This window comes from Microtus ochrogaster, chromosome 19 (assembly GCF_000317375.1).
Source record: "Microtus ochrogaster isolate Prairie Vole_2 chromosome 19, MicOch1.0, whole genome shotgun sequence".
Taxonomy (NCBI): Eukaryota; Metazoa; Chordata; class Mammalia; order Rodentia; family Cricetidae; genus Microtus; species Microtus ochrogaster.
This window is the reverse complement of record NC_022021.1, coordinates 30,663,794-30,689,901: the sequence shown is the minus strand read 5'-3', so window position 1 is coordinate 30,689,901 and position 26,108 is coordinate 30,663,794. Positions and strand designations below refer to the sequence as shown.

Sequence of the window (26,108 nt, the reverse complement as noted above, 5' to 3'; positions counted from 1 at the left end):
GGCCAGCTGGCCTTGGTGAATTCCCGAAAGAACATCCCCATTGTCTCAGAATGTGGGTGTACCCCTCGCGGTCCTGAGTTCCTTGCTCGTGCTCCCCCGAATACCAGTGACTGGGTAACACTATCAGGAACGAAGGATTACTGGTTTACAGTTGTGGAGGTTCACAGGCCTGTTTCATTAGAGATGGCCTTGTAGCAAAGGCCAATGTAGGGAGGTCCTGTAAAAGTCAAAGCTCATATTCCTGGAAAGGCAGAGATTTGAGGGTCAGTTGACTCTCAACCCAAGAGACCAGCGTTCTCTCTCTTCCAAAGACCTAAAGACCTCCCACCAGGCCTTACCTCTGAATAATTCCATCACCTCCCCTATCACCAAGCTTCCAACACTGGAATCCCTTAGGCAAACCCCACCCCAACCGCAGCAGCTGTCCAGATGGTTAAGGTGTGACTCACACGCCTTCTTCTTTTAATGCTTGGTAACTTAACGTTTGGAATCCAAACGGCTAAGTCCCTAAAGCAGAGACCAGCGTGGTCCTTGACAGGGATTGATGGTGGAGAGATTGAGTAAATGCTAATCACAAGATAACGTTTCTGCCGGACAGGAGGAATGGATTCCGGAGCTCTGTTGTAGCCTGTTGACTCCTATAAATTCTGGTCTGTGTACTTGAAATTGCTCGAAGGTAAAAAGATTCTCACTGTTCCAGGGCGAGGAACGTGTGCAGTGCTGTGCAGGCTGGCTGGCTCATTTGCTCTTCCATGATGTATACGTATTTCTAAAAACCACATTTTCTGTGGCAAGAATATGTAATCCTTATATGCCAGTTAAAATAAACGAGGAAGATAAAAGCTTTTCTCTTCTTCTAATTTATTCGTGTCAGGTCAATTGGCGGGAGGGTGCATATCGTGAGTGGGAGAGCGAGCGTATGGTCTTCGCTGCTTCCCAGCTGCTCACTGACAGTCATCCCAACCCAACCCTGCCTCCTCCTCACGCCCAGTGTCGTAATCCAATCAGGGAAGAAAATCTGGAGTGTTTATTTGGCAATCTACATTCATTCATTATTTTTCTTTCTCTCTCTCTCTCTCTCTCTCTCTGCTTAGGTGTTGACAAATCTCCTAGGACTTTGGAAGGCTGAATGGATTAAACATGAAGAGCCTGAAAGCGAAGTTTAGAAAGAGTGATGTAAGTACACTGTGACTCACGGTCTGGCGGCTCCGCCGTGCTCCCCAGGCCTACAGAAACAGCCCTGCTCCTGCCCTGATAAGGTGCTGGGTTAATAAACTACAGATTCCTGAAGCACTAGGCGCCAGCTCAACGTGACGTCGGTGAATGAGCACGCTTTAGGTTTGCTATTTGTGTGTGCGGCTTTCAGAACAGCCTGTAAGAAATTCCTCAAGTCTGTGTCATGTAGAGAAAGGAACAGTCAAATTAAAGAATCAGTAAAAGCTGCCAAGATTCTGATTAACAATGCCATTTCCATAATTTTCATTTATATTTTTTGTTAATTACTTTTAGGGTTTTATTTTGTTTATGAGTCATTTTTTTTCTGAGAATCTTATTCTGTTCAAATGGCTAGCCTTGAACTCGGCCATCCTCCAGCCTTGTTAAGTGTTCCCTTGCCACACTTGGCCAGGATGGGGTGATTAAGGAATTGTATTATCAGCATTGCTCCTCTTGGTCTTTAAGAAACTTGAATCAATATTTTTCACTGCTACTGCATGGCCCCCCAAATTCCTGAGGTTCTCTCTCCCTTGGTGCCTATCAGAGATTGGGAGAACTGGGTCGAGTGTCAGAATTCTCCATCAGAGCAAATAGCAAGGGGCTGCACAGGGATATTTTCACAGACTCCTACCTCCTAAACTGCTGGGATCTGAGTCTTGTAACAGACTGCATTCCCGCAAAGCTGTTGCATGAGAGAAATTTGTGGACGAGCATTAGGTGGAAGCCCAGATAAGTCACCTTCAAAATGTGCATGTTCTACTACTGTTTAAGATTACATAACTAAAGGTGAGCCTGGATCTTTGTGCTCTGCTGTGAGTTTTATTTGGGCAGGTTGGCACAGTTCTGTGTTTTTGGTAAACGAGGCCGCATCACATGGCTAGTGCACCCCACGCATCCATACCTACCTACCTCTTAGATGACACTGTGACATGTTCCTATGTACTTACTGCTCTGATAAGAGGCCAGGCAAGAGGCTTTGGAGACGACTACAAAACTCCTTCTCACAAAAATATAATTTAGAAAAAAGGAAGAAGAAATTTTAGAAAAGTTTACTTCACTCCTAAGGTATTAACTCAGAGGATGTGAGGTGACTGGACAAGAGCAGGTAGCTCAACCCTTTGCCCCAGAGAGCTCCATCCAGTCCTGTCACTTCCTCAGATGCCCTTCCCCCAAGAAAACCTTACCCTGCTCACCCACTGGCCAGTGGTACCAAGCCTGCATCTCACCTTTGGCTTCCTTAAAGAGGAAAGGCAAGCGGTACACAGCCTTGCCCAGTTCCGGAGATACCGGTCTATGATTTACCAAATAAGGGAATTTGGGGTGGAAATGTAGCTCAGTGGTAGAGCATTTGCCCGGCATTCATAAGGCCCGTGTTCAGTTTCCAGGACTGCCAAGGGGGAAGAAATGGTTCCAAGAGGATTTGGACTGCTTCCATCTATCCGCATTGAGATTATTGTAGCCAGATCTCATCATGTAGCGGGGTGTGATCTCTGAACCAGGGCAGGAGGGCGATAGGCTCATATAGTACTGGTTGAAAAATTTTTAAACTGGTGGCCAGAGAGAGGGTGTTTTTGGAATCTCAGTTTTAAATAAAATTTGAAACATTTCCATGAATTAAAAAAAAAAAAAAGATCACAATAATAACACTAGTAAAGGCTTCTGAGATTTGGCAGCAACAAGGTCTTGATTTTGGCAATGAGTACGAAGAAGGAATGTCCGAGGAGCAGCCTTGGGAGAGGAGAGCAAAGGAAGTTGCTTGAATAGAGCCAGCCTGATCTACAGGGCTTCCCAGATTTATCCCCAGTTGTTTTCTCAAGCTCTGTCACTAGACAGGCAAATGGAGGGAATAAAGACCCACAAAGAAACCCCTTTCAAGACAAAGTCCCTTTTGTTAACCAGCCGTATGGCGGCCCTGATTCTAGCAGATTTTTATACAAGGTACTCCGTATTCCACTAGGCTCTTGATGGGAATTCTTGCCACTAACCTCATGTGGTTTTCTAATTAAGCAGCTTTTTCAGATTAAGGAACTGAAGCCTAGAGAGAGGCAGCAACTTCTATAGATTCCTGCAGCTCTGAGTTGTAGAAACAGGTTTTTTTTTTTTTTACAGCCAAGTATTGGAGGTCCAGCTTTCCTGAATGTCGGAGCTTGTGCTGGAGATTGCAGTTTGTGAACCGGTGTGATCCAGGGTGCAACTTTGAACTTGGATTGAGGTTCATGGCCTTGAACAGCTCTCTTACTCTTTTGATTTTAGGTCTTCATTCAAAAAGTTCAGTGTGCTGTTGGGGGTCAGATACACGTCTCAGGGTCTGATGTTTAGAAGACAAATAGTCGGCCAGTACTTCTTCATCCTACTGAGGAACTTAAAGATTATAAAAATGAGAGGTCTTATCATTTATGGGTTACAGAGAGCCTTGAGAGCTGGGAGTGAGTTGACCTGGGAGGCTTGCTTTTTTAAGGGCATGCCTTTCCCTTTGAGGTGTTCGGTAGATGTCTATATGTATTACTAGTTACATAGTCACACGATGATGCGTTTACAAATGATCTTCAATTAAATGAGCCAAACTATAATCTTTACTGAAGTGCGTGGTATGTCTTGAGTGTTCCAAGCTATCAACCATCCTAGTGAAGCAGGTGATATCTCCTGAGTGTCCTGAGCCATCAGCCAGCCCATGTTTCTGCACGTCTTTGTGCGAGAAAGAAAGGGAAGAAAGAGTTCTTTGTGTTTCTAAGGGTAGGCAGCCAAGGATGGCAGATCAAGTTCGTGATTACGTAAAGAGGAGACAGGTGACCCACTAGTGTGATCACATTTCAGCCAGGTAACTTTGTGGCCATTGAGAAGAAAATTCAGGAGTAAGCAATAAGGATAAGAGCAGCTTCAAGGACTTGCCCGTGGGTAGCCTTCAAGTCTCTCTGCTACCCCCGGACTACTGTGGAGATACAGATTCAGTTGGGGTGTGCTCTCTGGAAAACAACTCCGCTTGACTTCCTTATGGGGGCAAGCTTATATGTATGTCATGGGAGATTCAGAGTGATGCTGTGAGCCATGGTTAGAAAGACCCCTAAATATATTTGGGACCCACAGTTAATCTACAGGGGCTAGAGAGGTGTTTCCATAGTGGATGACTGTCTTAGTTAGGGTTTCTATTGCTGTGAAGAGACACCATGACCACAGCAACTCTTTTTTTTTTTTGGCTTTTCGAGACAGGGTTTCTCTGTAGCTTTGGTGCCTGTCCCGGAACTAGCTCTTATAGACCAGGCTGGCCTCGAACTCCCAGAGATCCGCCTGCCTCTGCCTCCCGAGTGCTGGGATTAAAGGCGTGTGCCACCACCGCCTGGCCCACAGCAACTCTTATAAAGGAAAGCATTTCATTGAGGAAGCTCTCTTACAGTTGCAGAGATTCAGTTCATTATCGTGGTGGGGAGCATGGCGACTTGCCAGCAGACATGATGCTGGAGGAGTAGCTGAGACTCCTCCATCTTGCAGGCAACAGGAAGCCGACTGAGACACTGGGAGTTATCCTGAGCATAGGAAACCTCAAAGCCTGCCCCCACAGTGACACACTTCCTCCCACAAGGTCATACCTACTCCAACAAAGCCATACCTCCTAAAAGTGTCACTCCCTGAGATGGGGGACCAGTTACATTCAAACTACCATGATGCCATGTTTTTTTTTTTTTTTTAAGTTTCCTTTAAAAACTTGATTTGCGGCATCCTTCTAGTTGAGTTAGGCACAGATAGGAAGACATAAAAGAAATGCAGAATGGGGGGCAGGGTTGTTTGAAAATAGGCTTGTGGTGATGCAAACCTGATCAACACATGGGAAGTGAAGGCAGGAGAATTGGGAGTTCAAGGCTAGCCTTAGCCATGCAATGAATCTGTCTCTCTACTCCTCCACCTCACCCTAAGAAGCTGATAAACCAGAGCATGAGGGGCAAAGTCGTTGTGTGCCTCAGACACTCAAGACAAAACACACATAGAATGTAGATACTAAATGGACCTTTAAGGTGAGCCCAGCTGTGCCCAGAAACCAAAGCCAGATGTGGGGACTACCAGACCGTGAAGCCTGGTGACAAATGCTCTTGGCTTTGACAGTAAGAGAATTTGGGGAGCTCTGTGAAGGCAGAACTTCAACCCAGGGGATTGGTGTGTGGGGAAAGGATGAAGCTGGGGTGGTGGAGGAGCAACGACTTAGCACGTCAAATCTCAGCATTTGTCCTTGGCCATATAAAATAGTAATACTTGGTGAATTCAGACCGGGGCCTCAGTTTGGGGTGTGGCTGTGAGAATTTTAGCAAGAACAGCCCGAAGTGTGCATGCATTCTGTTTTCCAGATGCTGACACTCACGCTTATGAAACAAGTTAAGCCCCAATCTTGGTTCTTTATCTCCTTTCTGACTATATACACCTCCATCCTTTATGTTCTAATTTCATGTGGCTCCTTTACCTCCTGAAATATTTGCAGCAGCTATCATGTCGTTCCGTGTGGAAAAGTCAGCTGTCATCATGAGAAATGAGGCCAGAAAGGTTGGGGTTTCCCTGTGCAAGCTAAAGCACTCTGGCTTTTGGAATATCCTTGCAAATGACACTTTTTAATGCCAGAGTGAAATGGGTGGACATGTGAGGGATGGGAAATGGGAGTGAAAGGTCTTTGTAACAAACCTTGAGAAGTGCCGTTTCGGTGTGGCGGAGGGAGTCAGAGTTTACTTTGTGGGTGTGTGTTTGCTTTGATGAAAGATTTATTCCCAGTTATGTGTTCCATTATAATAAGGAAGCGGCAGACCTGCGTGGAGAAAAATCAGAGCAGCCCCATTAAAATGACTGCATTAAGAAAAGACTTAATTGATGGTATACCATGATGGAGCAGCTCCTGTCAGCTGCAGACGTAAGCCAAGGAAATGCTCACAACTCCCTGAATCTTGAGGAACCAGACACATCCTGCTCAGTCAGGTTCTGAATCTGTTGCCTGTTGAGATTTATACTTCTCATGAAGGTCGAGAACCGTTGTTGCTGCCAAGGTATTTTTTTTCTTTTCCCAAGGAATTTTTAGTCATTTATTGTAAGTTCTTACAGATGTCTGTCTCATTGCGCGTGCATGCGCGCTCGTACACGCGTGCACGCACACACACACACACACACACACTATTTAAAATTGTAGTCTCTCTGTAGACATACTAGCTTTGACCAGTTTCAAGCTAAGCTCTTTTTGTAGAGACATGCCTTAGTAATGTATGAGAGATAACCAACCCCATTGGGTGGGTGGAGACAGGAGCCTCGGTAACCACCGACCGGGAGAGAACTTAGGTAAGGTTATTGTCGGACTGCATACTTTCCAGGTCTTGTCAGACCTTTTGAAACAGAGAATCTTCTTGCTGCCTAGTCTCTCTCACCTTGTGTTAATTGGCCGGGTGCCATAACAAGGTGCTACAGGCTGGGTGGCCTAAACAACAGGAATTTATTGTCTGTTGGGTCTGGAGGCTGGAACTGAGAAAGGGCTGCTGTGGAGAAGGCTCTATGGGAGCGCCTGTTGGTGCCACTCCTGGACTCCAGGCGTAGACCAGGAACCTTTGGCTTGTGGGCGATTCTCTCAATTCTAGGCTTCATCTTTGCCATTCTCGCTGTGTGCGTGTGTGTGTCCACATTCCTAGTTACGATAAGGACACTAATTACATTGGATTAGAGCCCGCTCTCTTGACCTCATTTCAAACTAGATTATTATGTAGGCTTTTTTTTTTTAATGTAAAAACCACTTCTTAATCTAAGTAAGGTAGCATTCTGATGTGGAGGCTTTAGGACTTCAACATAAATATTCTGGCCATGACACAATTCATTCTATAACACATTTCTATTCTAGAAGAGTTTTTAAAGCTCTCACCTCTATTTTCTTTGGAGGGGGTGTTGTGGGTTTTTTGTTTGTTTGTTTTTATTGACAGATATTATATGTATCCCTGACTGTTCTAGAACTTGCTCTGTAGACCAGGCTTGGTCTCAAACTTAGAAATCCACCTGCCACTGTCTCCCAAGTACCGGGCTTAAAGGTGTTCGATACCACCAACTGGCAGTTCCCACCTCTTTCCGCTGAGTACACATAATTAGAGACCTTACCCTTTATCTTGGGCGTGATTTTCAGTGTCCTCAAAAGGAAGTAGGAATGTTACAATATTAAAGTGAGTGTTCTAACCTGATGCATAGAAATCAGAGAAACCATTTCTGTCTTTTTTAAAGATTTATTGTTTGTTTGTGTGTGTGTGTGTGTGTGTGTGTGTGTGTGTGCGCGCGTTCACACACACCCCCCCCCGTGTTTGTCATGTCAGAGGTTAGAAAAGAGAGTTGAATCCCCTTGGACTGGAATTGCAGGTAGTTGGGAGCTACCTGATGCCGGTGCTGGGAATTGAACTTGGGTCTTCTGGAACAGCAGGAAGCACTCTTTGTCTCCTAGCCATCACTCCAATCCCCACATTTTAAAAATTTTATCTACTCTCTTTCTCTCTCTCCCCTCCCCCATGCATGTGTATATCATACGTCTGTTTGTGCATGTGTGTGCAGGTGCCTGTTAGCACACACAGGGAGACCAGAGGCCAATGGCATTAACTGTTAATACCTTATTTGTTTTTTCTTTTTTCTCTCTTTCTTTCTTTCTTCTTCTTCTTTTTTTTTTTTTTCTGGTGGCAGGGTTCCTCACTGAACCCAGAGCTTGCCAATTTGATGAAGTTGATTGACTAGCGAGCTCCCAGGATCCTCCCGTGCTCCCCACCTTCTCCAGTGCTAAGGTTACACAGGTGTCCCACTGTGCCGGACTTTTAAGCAGTGCTACAGACCCAGACTTGGTTCCTCACAGTTGTGCGGCAAGTACTTATCCCCATAAGCCCAGAGTGCAGACTTCCTAATCGTTCCTGTGCTAACCAAGACAGTGAGGCATCTGCTCATGTATTGCCTGCTCACCACCAGGGGCAGGGACTGTGCCGAGTCCTTTGCACACTGCTTGTCATTTTATCCTCAGACCTTGTCAGGGCAAGGCCATCTAATGATAGCATTTTACAGAAGAACTAAAACTGAAAGTCCCTTTTATAGTGTGGGTCTCATGGTGGATAAATGTCAGGCCGGGAACTGGGTTTTACTTACAAGGTAGTTTCCACTGCATACTCAGGACATCAGCATTTGTAAATCTCGAATCTCCAAATTATCCCGAAATAAAATCTTTCCTGTCCTAAGCTGAAATAAGTCTGCACAGTGGGCTAGGGTAGAGCACTTGTCTAACATATATACAAGTCCTGGGTTCAATTCCCAGCCATACCCCTTCCTCCAAAGAAAAAATATGCATAGTGATTTTGAACAGTGGCTTTATTTGTTTGTTTGTTTGTTTGTTTATTTTTCGAGACAGGGTTTCTCTGTAGCTTTGGAGCCTTTCCTGGAACTAGCTCTTGTAGACCAGACTGGCCTCGAACTCACAGAAATCCACCTACCTCTGCCTCCCGAGTGCTGAGATTGAAGGTGTAAGCCACCACCGCCCGACTGTACAATCTTTTTATATTATCTAAGTTACTCATAGCATTCATGTTCACCATTGTCAGTGCCCTTTCTTTCCCCCGTGGTAGGGAGAGATCTTGGAAAATTCTGGGTGGTTTGCTTGCTAGGAGTCACATCTATCTCAGATCAGTGTTGAAGAGGAGGCCAAGACCCTGCTTCTGCTGTTTCCTGAGCCAGAGATGATTCTCCATGGCAGGCTAACCGAAGCACAGCTTTATCCGTTACCCCAATCTGATTCTTCGGTAAACCTGATACCGTCCGTCCGGCTGGAGACCAAAGTGCAAGGCAGACCCTGACCCCCTGAACTCAGGAAACACCCGACAGTCCACAGAGCAAATGAGTCACCGTGCCATTGTTTCTTATCTCTTTATCACGAATGGATTACACGATCTTTTTCAGAGAGGGCCGTTGTCGACCTACATCTTTCCTGGCTTGACGAACTCATTGTGTGATTTCTCCTTGGTGATGAGACACCAAGAACTGTTTCTGAATCATACTGTGGAGGTTCTGAGCGGAGTGTTTGCACAAAGATCTTTACTGTATAAAGGTGGACAGATTCGTTTATTTGACAAAGGGAGAACATTAGCCAAATGTTCAGCTCTGTCTTTAAAAACTGATGGGCAGGGTTTGATTTCTGCTTGTATTCCTACCTCCGTGGAAAGGAGGAAGGGCCTTGTGTTTGACTCCCAGGATATGTCCATTTCTATCATTGCTGAGAATGCATTGCCTGTTTTGGAAATCACTGCCTGAAAATGTTTTTATTTTGCTTTCTCCTCTTAGGAGCCCACTGAGCTGATTTCTCCAGCTCTTCACTGGGCTACCCAGTAGGTTGCTCTGCTCGGAGGTGAACAGAGAGAGAGCAAGAAAAAGGCCAAGGACCTGCACATTCTCCTTGGATATCTTTCCTTTGAAATGCGTTTTCAAGTGCTCATTTTTTTCTGGTGGTGGGGAGGCAACATTTATACTCAGCCTTTGTTTGTGGCATGAGTTAAATGCCAACTCATGAACCTGTCCTTTGAAAATTCCTTTATAACCAGGGAGCTACAAGGACCTTCTAGAACCCACTGGGATAATAAACTAAAATGCCAAAATACAGTGGTTCTGTTTTCCTCTGAAGTGAAATTGTCAAGCATCCGAAAGATCTGCAGCACAGTTCCCTGCATGGATTGCACCGGGCTCCAAGCTATGCTGTCCTTTTGTTTTCTCTTAGGCTACCCTGGGCGCCAAGCTATACTGCCCCTCTCTTTCCTCTAGGGCTGCCTGATGCCTGGCAGTAGCCACAGCCACTTGTGGCTCCTGAGCATATGAAGCGGTACTGATTTAAATTGAGATAAACTAAAAGCATAAAGCATGTAGCAGATTTCAAAGACATTGAGCACTGCCCCACCATAATATGTTAAGTATTTTTAAGGCATCTTGTGTCATTTTGAAATAGTTTTCTCAGCAGAGTGCTGATGGTCTAGACTGCTGGATTTTATGAACCAGTGAACTCTATGTCACCTGCTTCTGTTTACGTATTTTAACGTGGCTATCACAAGTTTGTTTATTTGCTTGTTTGTGTATTTATTTATTTATTGTGTGTGTGAGAGAGAGACAGAGAGACAGAGGAGAGAAGAGAAAGGGGTAGGGGCAGAGACAGAGATGAGAGTGCACAGTTAGACCCATGCCATGGTCTATGTATGGAGGAGTGAAAGCCAGTCCCGCCTTCCACCTTGTTGTAGACTCTGTCCTGCCACTGCTCTGTATACCCCAGGCTAACTGGCTAGCATTTAGGCCATTCCCCTGTCCCTGCTTTCTGGCTTTATCATATAAGTGCTGGGACTACAGCTGTATACCACTGCATCTGGCTTTTTATGTTAGTTTCTGCAATGGAACTTGGCTCTTCAGGCTTTGTGTAGCTAGTGCTCTTTGACACCAAACCATGGCCCTGACCCCAGAGCCTTTTTAAAATGTAAGACTTCAACCCCAAGGTCCAAATCAGGAGCAGAAGGAGAGAGAGCACGAGCAAGGAACTCAGGGCCATGAGGGGTGCACCCACACACTGAGACAATGGGGATGTTCTTTTGGGAACTCACCAAGGCCAGCTGGACTGGGTCTGAAAAAGCCTGGGATAAAACCGGACCACTGAACATAGCGGACAATGAGGACTGCTGAGAAGTCAAGAACAATGGCACTGGGTTTTGATCCTACTGCACATACTGGCTTTGTGGGAGCCCTGGCTGTTTGGATGTTCACCTTACTAGACCTGGAAGGAGGTGGGAGGTCCTTGGACTCCCCACAGGGCAGGGAACCTGGTCTGCTCTTTGGGCTGATGAGAGAGAGGGAATTGATTAGGGGAGGGGGAGGGATATGGGAGGTGGTGGTGGGGAAGAGACAGAAATCTTTAATAAATAAAAAATAAAGAAAGAAAGAAAATGTAAGACTTCCATTGTAAGACTTCCAACTTCCATGTTGGATAGTACTGTTCTGGGCTTACTGGCTGTTGTCTTGCATAGTCAACATTTAAGTTTTAAAGAAAGTGAAGTATAACATTTTCCTTTTTAAAAGATGTGCCCAAGGAGCTACAAAGGCATTGTCCTCTTGTGAAAGTTAACGGGAGGCAGGTGATCATATTCTCCGTCATCCATGAGACCAGCTGAACCTCAAGGGGCAAAGGAGAATGGATATTAGAGACAATTGTCATCTCCATAGGCAATTTCCACACTCTCATTTGAAACTTGAATAATAAAGGTGTTCCAGAATGTTCTCAATCTTTAATGACTTCAGTTTTGAGTGGTTTTGCAACTCAGACATAGCTGTGGTTGCTACTTGCCTAATAGTGTTATGTTCGCAGAAGCCTATTGTAGCAGGCTGTTTCCCATGAAGGTGAATGCCTTTCCCAGGCTAGGAATGGAAACTCTTCATGGATCAGCTGGAGACACTGGGTCTCCAGTCAAGATTTTCCTTCAAGGCTAGTAATCTCATGCTTTAATTGATCTGAGAAGGTGTGGGTCTGCTCAAGTAATATTTACTTTCACAATTTTGAGATTTCTTATACAGACGAGAAGTGCCATAATCTGACCTCTCACCTCCATTGAAAAGACAGGAGCCATCCCTCCTAATGACATATAATATTTACATATTATAAACTTAGCTTTACATGATCATGAGTCCATGTATTCTGTCAATGTTCTGATGCCGTGAAGAGGCATGATGACCACGGCAACTCTTGCAAAGGAAAACATTTCACTGGGGCTGGGTTATGGGTTCAGGGGTTTAGTCCATTATTATAGAGAGAAACATGGAGGCTCCCCGGCAGACATGATGCTGGAGAAAGAGCTGAGAAGTCTACATCTGGATCCGCAGGCCGCAGAGAGCGACACAGCAGGCCGCAGAGAGCGACACAGTGGGCCTGGCTTGAGCTTCTGAAACTTCAGAGCCCAGCCCCCAGAAACACCCCTCCTCCAACAAAGCCATCCCTCCTAAGGACATTCCCTAAGCACCCAAATACATGTGCATGGTGGCCATTCTTATTCAAACCGCTACAACATGCAATTTATGAAGTTGTGAAATCTGAGTGTTTTTAATTAGGCCAGCAAGTTCCATCTGAACCTAGGTGACAGCTTACGTCTCAAGCTGTGGCCCAGCATTCTAAGCAGAACTCTAGATTTGTTCCAAAATAACAATAAAAAAATCCTCACTTCCCAGGCTTGTTCTGCGTTTGGCATATGCTGAGATTTAATTAGCTGTTCTGGTAGTTGCATTGCCTTCTTCATTCAAACTGGGGTTATAATTAATGCCCCTCACCCCCACCAGAGATTCTTGCTGCTGCTTTTTGTATATCTGTGCAGTAAAATATTTGAACTCAAAACCAAGACATTATATTTATCCCACTTAAGTTTTACAGTAGTAATTAGGCTTGTTGAGTTTGGTTTTACATTAGATGAACTTTTTCACTTGTGTAGCTTTGGCATCATTTTAGATTCTAGTTCTTATTATAATGTTGGCATTGAGTCATCCACAGTCTTTGTAGATTTGCTCATCTAGTTTAAATGTAAGTCATAAAAGTTATTGAGCAGCTGAAAGCTCAATCTGTGTGTGTGTGTGTGTGTGTGTGTGTGTACGCGTGCGCGCGCGCGTGCTAGGTAAGATCTTTGCTACTGAGCCACATCTCCAGTCCCTGACATTATTTATTCTCCATACTCTTTAGAGTCTGGCTACTCATCTTGTCCCCTTGTTTTCTGTCCACGTCACTTTCATCCCCTGGTATCTATATGCTATCAGTAATTTCCATAATTGCTCTGGCCTTTAATTTTCTCATCTTTAATTCAGGTGAGACCTGTATCTCTTTTAAAACAATGTGAAGATTAAGATGAAACCGGCATGTAGTAAATTCGAGTAAATCCTAGCTCCTGGTACCTAATGCAATGCCTGGTTTTTGTAGTTTCTCTAGAGTCAGTAAGGGATGAATGGTCTAAAGATGTTTACTGTCTAGATGAGGCCGTACATGACTTCTGCCGTTTAAGATGAGCTCTGGTGTGTGGACAGCCAGCAATATAGAAGTTTAGGGAAAGCTTCATGGGAAAGAGAGCTAAACCTGCGGCTGGACCAACTTGATTAGGCAGGTTACGATTAATAGAGGAATCCAGTAATGATGGGGTCCGGATGCCAGAAGCGGAAGCAGAGTGAGGAGATTTGACTGAAGAGCGAGGCCTGCATGGGCAGCTAATAGGAAATGAAGTTGCAGTCTTTGATGGGTGGCTCCGAGCAGCGTTGAAAGCCCAGGGTGGGGCGAGTTGAAGAATGAGGTTTTGACATGATTATATTCTGGCAGTAGAATGATTGGGGGTTTTGAGAAGCTGTAACCAGAGAAAGGGGCCAGGCCTAGGGCCAAGGCTAGGGTGGTGCCTGCTGCTGGAAAGGAAAGGATGGGATTTGAGTGGGCGTGGAGTGAAGAGCAGGGAGGGAGCCAGATTCCGCCTGATACCGCGGAAGGAAGGTCTCTCGGTGTGACCACACCCTGCCAGTCCTGGGCTGAGTGCCCCTCATCACCTGAGAAATCTACTGTGGGATTATTTTGGCCCTGCCTGTCACTCGGCAGTTTGGTGGGGCACCCATTAGGAAACAGCAGCTGAAGCTGACACGGTTCCACCTGAATGAGGGACGATTGAACAGCGCAAGGCACCTTCCTGCCAAGTGTTAATCAAGCAATTTCACTTTCAATTTGTTGGCTCCTCTGTATTCCAGAATATCTCTCCTTGTCAGAGCCTGCTGTGTAGAGAACTGGTGTGGTAATTGATAGTGCTGGTGTAAACAACTCTTCAGAGTGGCTTCAACCTGGGGGAGATTTACCACATCTCAGAGTTCCTCTGAAGGGGACTGAATTAACATTGTTCCTGAGGCCTGTGGAGGAGAATCTCTGCTTGTGGCTCCAGTGTCTGGCAGTTTGTCTCTGCTCCGTTATTTACCTCCTTTCCCAGGTGTGCACATTGTGCACCTGTCTGTGCCCAAATCTCCCTTCCATAGGGAGTACACTGTGCCGAATCAGGCCCACCTTGTGAAAAATGGGTTTCTTCTTCTCCTGGAGAGGGCTTCAGGGAGTGAATTCAATTCCATTAAGACTTTATACCAATCACCAAAGTCAAGTAGGAATGAGGATTTGTCCCTGGGGTCTTGGCTCCAGGAGCCCCAGATCAAGCAAAGCTGTGGCTGCACAGCCCCTGTCTGCTGTCAGGAAGCCTACAGACCACAGTGATTCCAGCCAACTGAGAGAAGGCCTAGGATTGAATTTCGAATTCCTCATTTCTGCTGCCAGTGGCAACTGAAAGTTGATAATCTTGGGTAAACTTTAACCAAAACATGCTTCAAGGAGGCCTGCAGGGCCAGCCCAGGATTATCAGTCTATAAAGGAGGGTTGCCAGAGATAAGAGTGGGGGGCGGGGAATATGGAAATCAAAGTGGTCAGACCTGTTTGGAGAGGGGTGGAGCAAAAAAGAGGGCCCGAGAGCGCAGTGGGACCTGAGGCTTGGGAGTGTGGGGTAGCTTTCTGTTTGTAACATAACAAGGAGTATGATTTCACCCTCTCGGGCGGTAGTCCTGGTTTGGGGGTCTTGGGGGAATGTCTGTATGCTAGGACGTGGATTGTATATTGAGCCCTGCATGTAGTATTAAGACCCACCCTCATGGGAGTCACAGGGGTCTCCTACTGTGGATTCCTGCTTTATGTATGTTTAGAAAGCTAACCATGCTGTTCAACATGGCGGGCGGGTGGGTTGAAGACTATGGTAGGCCATAGTCTTGGGTTTGTGCAAGTATCTCCCAGAAGTCCTAGCAGCAGTCACTGTGTTGGATGATGTAATGACCAAAGTGTAGATTGAGGTTCCTGACAGTTCACGACTGCCGGGCTCTCTGGGTGTTGAAGTTTCTTGTAAAAAGAAAACCCACATAGTATTCTCATGTAACTCGTTGAATCCCCTTTTATATATTACATTGCTCCTGGGTTTCTTAAAATAACGAACACAGTGCAAATGCCAGGCAAGCAGTTGTTCCGAACTGCTTAGGAACTGAACCAAGAAGACACACATAAACATATCTGTATATTTTCCGTGTAGACAAGCTTCCTAAATGTGTTCAATTGAATCGGTGGAACTCAAGAATAGAAAGGGCTCTTTTATCGTTATTATTATTCATTCAAGTGATTGGAGATCCACAATACGTTGGTTTTCAACTTAGACCTCATGTATATGAATTAGGTAGCCAGTTTTCTAGAGGCAGAGAATCACCTGCATTTGAAGACCTGGCGTATTATCTGGCATTTTTGTCTTACTCGCCATAAAAAAAAACTGCCTGTCATTAATCCCAAACCCTGCTTCATTGCTAGAAACTCATTGAACAGTGCTCAGGATCTTCTGGTTTGGACTGGACCGTTGTCTAATTATCTTGAATCTCATCTAAAAATTGAAGAAATATTTATGTGTATGAATGTTTTGTATGCATGTATGTCTTTTCACCATGTGCATGCCTGGTGCCCGAGAAGGTCAGAAGAGGGCTGTGGGTCTCTGGTATTGGAATTACAGGTAGTTGTGAGCCACCATGTGGGTACTAGGTCTTCTGCAAGAGCAGCAAGTGCTCCTAACTACTGAGTCAACCTTCCAGCCCCTTCAACTCCATTGAAAGAATATTGTAATAGTATTATTCAGCTCTTCTACTTGTGAGTTGGACGGCCACAGTTTGTCAGAAGATTCTGGACCACTTGTTCCTAGTGGGGAAAGAGCCCCCAGGGTGGTCAAGTAAGTGCGGAAGGCATATGCAGACTTCAGTTAACGGGGCTTGTGTGTCTCCTAAAAGCTCAGCTTTTTCAGGCTTCCATCTTCCACAACCTTGTGTTTCCAAATACACTGTTGGCTTGGCCATTCTCCTGACACTTGGCCCTTTAATGAACACCCTGTTAACCAAATCCTGGAAAAAAGGGAGAGCTTGTTCTTGTTTATTTATTGTGCTGAAGAATTAAGAGTGACCCAGATATGGGAGGAGTAGGCAGATTGCTACAATCCTGGAGAACAATGTTCTAGTCATTCTAAGCAAGCTTACAAAATGCAGCAGCCAGGAACGTACCCATGAAGTGGAGAGAATTGCAATGACAACGTTGCCTGTTATATAATGAGAACATGCATGAAATACATGTGGTACTTGCTACTTTTTGTTCATAGAGAAATCTGTGGAAATAAGGATGGTCACAACCATTTCTACTGGAGAGTCACCATGGTGATACTTCAAAATACATAAAAAAAAAATAGAAGGTACTAGAGTATTTGAAGTGAAAAATAGGCTAAGTATATTTTGGCTCTGCATAGTACAGTCATTTAAAATGTTGCTGAAATCTACAAAGATGTTCCATGTGTTATTACTGAAAATAAAGACAGGTTTTAAATGTGTTTGCAATGGCTGGAAAACTAGTATCTTTTTCTTCCTAGAAAACATATATATACATATATACTTGCGATGTCTTCAAGGGCGGATCTAGGGTTTGTGAAGAGTCACGTTGCTTTAAGATATGTTTGTTTGAGGCCTTTTTTCACACGATACAGGCCTTGGCTGTGAGGCCTGTAACTCAAGACTTGGTAGTGTCATGGGAAGTCAGCCCAGGAGAGTCAGCTGTCTGTCGCCTCTGCACATTGAAGCAGCTAGCCTCTGAGTACCCTAGGCAAGCCTAGTAAGTTGTGCTGATGTCATGGTGGCTGTTTTCTTGTCTTAGTCAACCGCATCTGTCCCCAAGGGTGATGCCTGGACATCAGCACAGCTGGGGAATTTGTTGGCAGTGCAAATTCCTGATCTCTAACTCATATTTATCTAATGGAAATTTGGGAGGGAGCCTAGTTAATGCTCTGTGTTTCAGCTGTGACCCCTGGGTGATTTAGAAGCAATTGAAGTTTTGGGTTTTTACCTGGCCCAGTACTTGCTAATCGTTATATTTCCTACCTACCAAGAAAACTTTTCAAATGACTGCTTACTAAGCCCCACCCCCTAGAGATCCTACATCTGCCAAGACTGATCAGTCACCCAGACTAGAGAATTGAGTCTTTTGGGGAGAAGAGGGGTATATGGGCAGGTGTGGTGATGAGCAAATCCACTGATGTCTTTCTTAAAACTCTTTTTCCTAAACTCAGCCAAGAAGTAAAGAGTAATTTCCTGTTTGAACGGTTGTCCATTGTTTTATGGACAGAACCAAAAGAAGTTTTATCCAGGAGTTGGTTCAGTTCGTCACTTCAGCTCAAGCTCTGTACCCTCACTAGCTGGAGCCTCTGGTTCTTCACAGGAAGTCAGGGCTTGAAAAAGAAAGTCCCTCTGGTGGGTTGGGGAGTTGGCTTAGTGGATAACACCTTTCCGTGCAAGCATGAGACCCCAAGTTTGGATTCCCATTATCCACCTAAGAGTTGGACATGGCAACTCGCATCTGTAACTGTGGCACTGGAAGGGGCAGAGAGGAGCAGAGCTGGAGTACTTTGGCTACATAAGGTCATAAAAGTGATATTCAAGTTTAATTTCACTAGTTTCTCTGCTAAAGTGAGCTATCGAGAAATATAAGCTTACAATGCAGTTCTCTTGGGCGGTGGTCCGTGAGAGTGTGAGAAGCAATACGCAGGTTCAAATAGCAGGACTCAATACTGAGAGTGAAACACGGCTGGTCATGGGGCTGTCTTTCTATCAGAGATGTGAATCTTCACACTGCACAGCTCACTTGCATTTCCACTGAGGGATCCACGGCCACTTTCCTGCCTTTTCATGAGTGAGCACTTTCTCACCTGCCTTTGGTGTGTGCAAGCAACCATGTGTTTGAGGATGTTGTCTACCATTTACTCGCTGTGGTTTGATACCGCTGTGGTTGAATACCTCAACAAAACACATTTTTTTTTTCAAAGGTGATTTTGGCTTCTGTGGCGTGTGTATGCTTGTGGCGTGTTTGAGTGTTGGCGTTTGAGGCTGTGTGTCCTCTGAGCATGGGAATGTGATTGTTCTGTCCTGGTGTTTTCCTCGTCCATACGAGGGAGTTGCCGTTCTTGGAACTCAGACTTAAAACCACTTCCTTATTTTTGTAATACCTCCTAATATGCTTTTTAAAAAGGGACTTGACCTTCCCGTCATCCAGTTTTCCTTGAAGGGTTAGATCATCCACTTAAGTAGCCTTGGCTTTCTGTGTCCTATGGAATGTGACTGTCTCTCCATTATTGAAAGCCACCTGAGCACGATGGTTTCCTGTAAGGTAAACAGGAGTATAATAGCAGTTAAATATTTTCATTGGCTTGCTTCCCCTCCTACTTGAAATGCCTTTATTCAAAATATACATGTCTCAGGCTGAACAGTAGATTGGAGGTTTGTTAGACACACTTACATTTAACTTTTAATGGCTTTTCAGTTTGAGCACTAGGTATTGGAAGTTCCCATCCCTTTTGGTGGCGACAGCGCTGGGGATGGAACCCAGGGCCTTGAAATGTTAGGTGATTGCTCTATCACTCAATTACAGTTGTAACCTTCAGGTTTGTTTTCTTTTGTTTTCTTGAGACATGGTTTCACCCACATAACACAAGCTGACCTGAAACTCGGATTCTATCTGACTCCCTCTCCCAAGTGCACAAGCCACCAAACCCAGCCCTCTGTTTATATCCTTAAGATGATGTGCCCACAATGGATTTCATGTTAGGACTCTGTTACATTGGCTTTGGACCCGTGATGTGATTGGTTGTGCTATTTAATAGTATTTTTAAAAATCCTGATTGGTCTTATTTACTCTTTGTTGCTGTCTCCTGTTACTGCAACAGTGTTTTTCTCTGCTCGAAGTGTTAGCTTCAAGTGATGCTCAGTGGATTCAGAAGTAATATTCTTGACCCATCTGATAAGTCAACCTTGAGCTTTGTACTATGGATTCTATCTTCTAAGAAATATTTTGCAAGAGATTTTTACCATAAGAGCCACTAACAGCCCAGTCAAGAGCATCAGAACCTCCATCTCTTATATCACATATTCAATTATCGACTATTAAGTTATGACAAATATAAGCCATGAGGGCAGAGAGGCTCCACATGTCCTGCTGGATTGCATCAGAACTTGGCACGTACCCTTGACAGACTGTCAGCTGTATTTGTTGACCCGAGCCCTGCCAGCTACTCATTCCCAACTCCTGCTGGTCGCTTTGCCTCCCTGGGTTTCCACAGGAGTAAAATAAGATGCTCTCAGAAGTCTCGTTAAGCTTTTAGGACCATGTATTTCCTGTTCAGTTCTCTTTTCGACTCCCTCGGCTCCCGTCCACCTCTGCACTCACTGGTAATTGCTTCATGAAGAAGGTACGGAAGTGGTGTATTTATCTTTACTAGAGCTTCGCAGAGTCCCAGCCGCATCTGGAAAAGGAAAACACACATCTTAAATGAAGCATGTTCAAGTCACTCCAGCACCTAGCTAGTCATCTTTTAGTCCATGGCTGTTCGTGGAGTTATTGCTAGTTAAGAACAGGGAAAGAAAGCCTCTGGCCCTGTGGTAAGAATGGTTATCATAACTCGCCTCTGAAATAGGCATGTCTTCTTTCCCACAAGGGCAAAGCAGAACTGTAGACAGGAAATCCTGAAGGTCTGACCTTTTCTAGAATACTCATCCTTCCTTCCTTCCTTCCTTCCTTCCCTCCCTCCCTCCCTCCCTCCCTCCCTCCTTCCTTCCTTCCTCCTTCCTTTTTCTCTTTCTCCCTTCCCATTTATTTTTATATTTATTTTATTTTCAGTGCTGTAGATTAAATTCAGAACCCGGGGTCTTGCAATTGCTGGCAAGTGTACTAATGCCTTGTCATTCTCTAAGAAAAAAATAAACTAAAAATGTCCAGAGAGAGATTGATGGGAAAGACAGAGAATGGGGGGGGGACTCTTCATCTCTATATATGCGTTATAAGCATGTGTTGTGCCCAAGGTAAAGAAAAGTTGTCTTATCAACTTAGGTAGGATAAAAGCTAAGTACCTTCTGGATTTTTTTCTATTTATAATTGAAGATTTAATTTAATATACTCTTTGGAGCCACATTTGAAGTGATGGAATTGCTAAGTAGGAAGAAATTTAATGTATTTAAGAAATCTGCAGGGGCTGGAGAGCCGGCTCAATAGTTGAGAGCACTTGCTGCTCTTCCCAAGTCGTTCGTTCCCAGCACCCACATCAGGCTGCTGGTAACTGTTACCAACACGGGCTTTAGGTGGTCCATCGCCTCTGACGGCCTCGTGTATCTGCACTTACGTGTACACCCCTTGTGCAGACACACATACCTACACATAATTACAAGAAATAAAAATAAATCTTAAAAGAAACCTACAGGATTCTGGCAGTATAATCATCTCAGCCATTAAACAGTGGTCCATTATTAGCCTACCCTTTTCTACAAGGGAAAAGAGGAGAAAACATTCTTCTCTTAAATTTATGTAGATCATGTAAATCAGATCTCAGAGGCTGTGGATCTCTTTAAACTTCAATACTTGGATATTTGCCAAGTTATAGCAGCTGGAGTGTCAATTGGTATTATTATTATTATTATTATTATTATTATTATTATTATTATTATTATACTGTATTTTTCCAAACTACTGGGGGTGAAGAGAAAATTTTTTTTAAAAGATCTTTTAAAACATCACCTCAGGAAAGCATTTGTACATATTTCTCTTTGTGTATGTGCGTGTGTGCACACATGTGCACATGCCAGTGTATGGGATGACAATTTTGTGGAGCCCATTCTCCCCTCCCCTTCCTTGCTTCTAGATTTTAGACCCAGAATGCCAGGTTTGTGTGCTTTTAACTCCCGGGTTGTATTGCTGGTCTTAAAAGACCCACGTGCACAGGTGCAGTCAGGTGTATGAGAATTCTCTGGGATTATTTAGTTGCAAACTGTCAATCAAACAAAAATAGAATACTAATTCGTTCTGAAATTCCAGTTCTAGAGTGTTCTTATAGCCTGTTGCTGAATTTCATATAGGATGAGTTTCCTCATATTTCTGAATTTGGGGTTCTTTCTTTTCTTTCTCCCTCCCTCCCTGCCCCTCTTTCCTTTCCACTCTGTTGATGTTTGAGGACAAGTTAGCCACATAATCTCAGGCAGTGAAAACACAGTGAAGCCATCATTTTGTATGTTAATGGAAAATTTAATAGTAAGTTGAAAACTGAGTTGGTCTTACTTGAGAGGAGGAGGGCTAGCATTTTAAGTCCATTTGGGCATGTTCTGGCCTAAACTGCTTAGATCTTTCCTTCTTGTTCGGGCTGCTGGTAGTTTGCCCATTGGCCTTGGCGTTCTTGGACTTGGCGATGTTTTACTCCAGTCTTCCATCTTGGTAGAGTCGTTTTCCCTCTGGATCTGTCGCTGTGCTCAAATTTCCCCCCTTTAACGGGATATCAGTCCCATTGAATTGATGTGTCCGGGCTATGTTATTTTAACCTGATTACCTCTGTAAAGACTCTACTGGCAAATGAGGTCATATTACACACACACACACACACACACACACACACACACACACACACACATATAGAGAGATAGAGAGAGAGAGAGAGTATGTAGAGAGAGTATGCATATGTAGAGAGTAGGGGAATATAGAGTATGTATATACATATATATATAGAGAGAGAGAGTAGAGGAATTAAAACTTCAGCATATGATTTGTGGAGGGCATAATTCATCCCCTGTCATCAGTACATGCACAGGATCCCCTTTGATATGGCTATCTTATTCCTTTACTCATCACACTCTAGAATTATCTTGTCTGGTAAAGAAACATCAGACAAGATGGTAATTAGACAGTCATCATTTTCTCTCTGGAAAGTTCATGCCAAAGGTTAGCTGTCTGTGGTACAGTTGAAGCTGCTTTCCCCTCCCCATCTCTCCGCCACATCTTCTCACTCTTCTCTTGTGACCGATGACAGATGAAATCAGAATCTTCCATCAGTCCGAGGGTTCGTTCATTATGATGGGGTTGTCCTGATCCTCTTGGCCCTAATGAACCCAAGTAGCTAACATGATCTTCCGTGTGTTCACTTAGAGAGGATGTATTTAAAAGTGGTTAGGAAAACTTGGAGGGCAAATCAGTAAAGATGAACCTCTAAATGTGGCAAGGTGGTTATATCTTTCAGTTCTTAGCTTTTATATTCCAGGAGCGACGTGTCCACTTACTACATAAAGAAGGGTCCAGAGTCCAGCAACTCATTCTGCATCCATGGAGTTCTCACTGATGCTGGGTGTGGTGCTAAGGAGCCCAGGGGATGAAGGACATGCGCAGCCTTGGCTGCTAACCAAACATTTATGTTCTCCACTTCTGATTACTCTATCTCTGAGTATCTCAGTACTCTCTCGGAATATATGAGCACTCCTCTTCTGATTATTCTCTCTGAGTATCTCAGTACTCTCTTGGAATATCTGAGTACTCCACTTCTGGTTACTCTGTCTCTGAGTACCTCAGTACTCTCTCAGAATATATGAGCACTCCACTTCTGATTATTCTCTCTGAGTATCTCAGTACTCTCTTGGAATATCTGAGTACTCCACTTCTGATTATTCTCTCTGAGTATCTCAGTACTCTCTTGGAATATCTGAGTACTCCACTTCTGGTTACTCTGTCTCTGAGTACCTCAGTACTTTCAGAATATCTGAGTCCTCTAGCTGAGCATCTCTGAGTGTTCTATTTCTGAGTACTTGAGTGATCGATCCCTGAGTACTCTATCCCTGAGTACCCTGAGTGCTCGATCCTTAAGTACCCTGAGTACTCGATCCCTAAGTACCCTGAGTACTCGATTCCTGAGTACCCTGAGTGCTCTATCCCTGAATACTCTATCCCTAAGTACCCTGAGTACTCGATCCCCGAGTGCCCCGAGTGCTCTAGCCCTGACTTCTCTGAGTGTTCTCTCCCTAAGTGCTTTCTTCGTGAGCACTCTATTCCTGAGTACTGGGTATCTCTGAGGCATGATAGAAATGCATGTCTTAAAGGGTTAGCGGAAAATGCAGTCTTTGTGAGGTGGGATTTAAGATAAATGGAGAAAACCTTTCTGAGTGTTCTCCTTGAAGGTGGACAGGGCTAGTCCCTCCTTCAGTTCTGTGCTTGGGGATTGGTAATGGTCAGGATTGGGGGAGGGGTGGTACTGGGGGAAGAACCGACACCGAGCTGAGCGGAAGTTGACTGAAGAAAACTGCTATATCCAAGAAGAGTGAGGAGGAACAGTTGTTTAAAAGATCTTGTAAGAAGAGCAGGCTATCAAAAGATGAGCTCTGGGCTCTTCTTGGTGGTGTTAGCTCTAGGTCCCCAGAGGTACGGAGGTGAGATGCAGACAGCGAGAGAGGTCTGTCCACACCGGCTCTTATAGCAGACTTGCACTTGAGAGATAGTCCATTCATCTAGTAGTCACGTGGGCTGTTTAGTCCGCTCACGAGGCAGAGCGCTTGTCAGTTCTCAGAATTCTCTCCCGGTTTCACAGTGTATTGCTTTATGATAGGGAATGAATTCTAGCGTGAGTTTCTGAGGAGACCAGCTGTGGGTAGGCTCTAGTATTACTTGTATTCAGTAGGGTAGCCTGGAGAGTCATTAAAGACTTGAGGAAGCCACCAGCCTGGCCACTTGACTTAGGCGATTGCATGTGACTAATGGCTTGCGGTGTATCAGATTTGGCAGTATGGGGTGTGGTGAGCTATTTAGGTGAGATGGAACGAACTGCCCCAGGAAAAGTCAGACCCTGACAGGAAGGAGGTAGCTTCAAGAGGCGTGCTGGAAGTGGGATTCGGAGCCCTTTAGATGTCCCCATGGGAGAGAAATAAGAGATGGCTGATAGACTAATGGTGATAAAAGAAAATTGATTTATTCGTTGAGCGTGGGCTAGCAGAGAGGGGCGTGGACCGAGTTTATGGTTTAGGAGACTGAAGTGTGGCTCTTGAGTTTGGGAGTCAGATAGCAGGGATTAGGATCACGCGCTGTGCAGGAAGCTGTCTTCTGACAGGCCTTGGTCTGCTCTCTGTGTGTCACGAGGGTGAAGTGAACTGATGCGCAGCTTTTGTTGTCAGCAGTCTCTCCCAGCTGACCAGCACTTTGCGATTATCTCAGTGCTAAGAGGATTACTGAAATGCACGCTATTTGAAAATAGCGATTAACATGCTACTTTTTCCGTTGCTGTCTTATAATTCTGGAGCCTTGAAATTTGAGGAGTGGGGGTTCCTGCATGGCCAGGGCCTTTACTGTGCTTTGTCCCTCCCCACTGAACCTCATTTTGAAGCTTTTGAAATGCCTGTTTTGGGGTGTGGGGCCCTTTAAGAGGGTTGTTCTGTCACAAGTGGATAATGTCGCTGGTGGATAATGGGTGAGCGGACCATCTCTAGAGTGTATCTAGTAAAAGCCAGTCTTACCAGCTATCTCTTGCAGTGTTTCAGTCTCTCCACGGGATGCCGTCTGCTGCCTTGGGTTGCTCCAGTCACATGGCTACCAGCAGGTATCATCCCTTGGCTTTGGACTAGAATCCAGAGCCCAGATATACCTCCTTTCTTCATAATTTCTCCAGTCTGGTATTACGATGGAAGCAACAGAAGAGGGACTAAGTAGGCTGTGCCTCTTCTTGGTTGATTACCGCTAGCTTCTTGTTGCTTCCTCACAAGGTGGAAAAATGAACACCCTGTGGTCCCTTTTATGAAAGGGCACTACTGTCATTCCTGAAGGTTCTTTCCTCATGACCCAGTTATCTCTCAAGGTCATAAGGTTGAGATATTGATTATATGTCAACCTAAGGAAGAAATATTGGACTAGATGTAGTTACTGGGCAGGAAAAGGGGCAAGCTGTAGCTTGCAGAATACAAAGCCAGGAGAGCTTAGTATGAACTCTGCGATGTTCTGATGCTTCCCATTGCATTGCCTGAAATCTCTAGCCCCAGGGTGCCATTTTTGATTTGCTGTGAGTGCCCATCTCTCTGATAAAGGAAGAGTTGGTTTGCTGATTCTGTTGAGATTAGAACTGCAGTGTAACTCAACCTAGGAAACAACAGCTGACGGGGTAAAATGGAATGACCATCAGCTGGAGCTGTTGCAAGCCATGGAGCAAGGGCGAGTCTGTTAGATAGCTCCCTAATGAGACCTTTGTTGGGCGTGGGTTGGGGCGTTTAGGTTAGCCACAGAAATAAACATTATTAATATTTTCATTTTCCTTTTAAAAAAATAACACCTAGGTATTGCAATTTGTTGTCTAAATATAGTTATTTTTCTTTGCAGGGTGGATAGTTTTGTCTCCACTTTACAGAGGAAAAAAAGAATAGAGACTTGGAGAATTTAGAACATTTATTATCCCAGGAGTTCACAGCTTGTAGGTGACCAAGCTAGGATTAGAGTTTTATGGGGAAGGCAAAACAGAAAAAGACATTTAAAGTGAGTATTTAAAAAGAGGTACCCTTTAGTATCACAAGAGAATAAATAAGATTAATTTTTTGACAAAAATAAATAAACAAATCCAAGCTCATTTACTCATTATTACTTACTTCCTTCTAGCAAATCAGCAAAACGTACCAGTGTTATCCTCAAACTGCGTTCACACGTGAACGGTTGTGCATGATGCCCGCAGCGAACCCTGCAGTCCCAGCGATTCTCCTGTCCAACTGCTCCACCCTTGCCCTCTATCTCCCACCCCTAGTAACCAGCCCAGCGGACCCATTTCCTCAGTCCTGTGCTCACCACACTTCCGTGGCTTGCCATCCCCCTCGTAGAGCCAAGTCCTGCTGAGGTGTCCAGCCCCTGACAGGCAGGGCTCACACTGTCCACTGTATGCATGCTCAGTCCGCCCAAGACTTCTTCACATCTGTATGCATGCTCAGTCCGCCCAAGACTTCTTCACATCTGTATGCATGCTCAGTCC

General features: G+C 44.6%; 1 protein-coding gene across 1 annotated transcript in view; it reads left to right on the top strand.

The window, feature by feature from the left end:
• Positions 1 to 26,108, top strand: part of Rai14 (retinoic acid induced 14) — a 127,462-nt gene that overhangs the window by 24,407 nt on the left and 76,947 nt on the right. The window contains exon 2 of the mRNA XM_005356628.3: positions 1,095 to 1,176. Within this exon, the coding sequence (XP_005356685.1) occupies positions 1,141 to 1,176 (36 nt within the window). The 5' untranslated portion in view covers positions 1,095 to 1,140. The remainder of the gene's footprint in view (positions 1 to 1,094; positions 1,177 to 26,108) is intronic.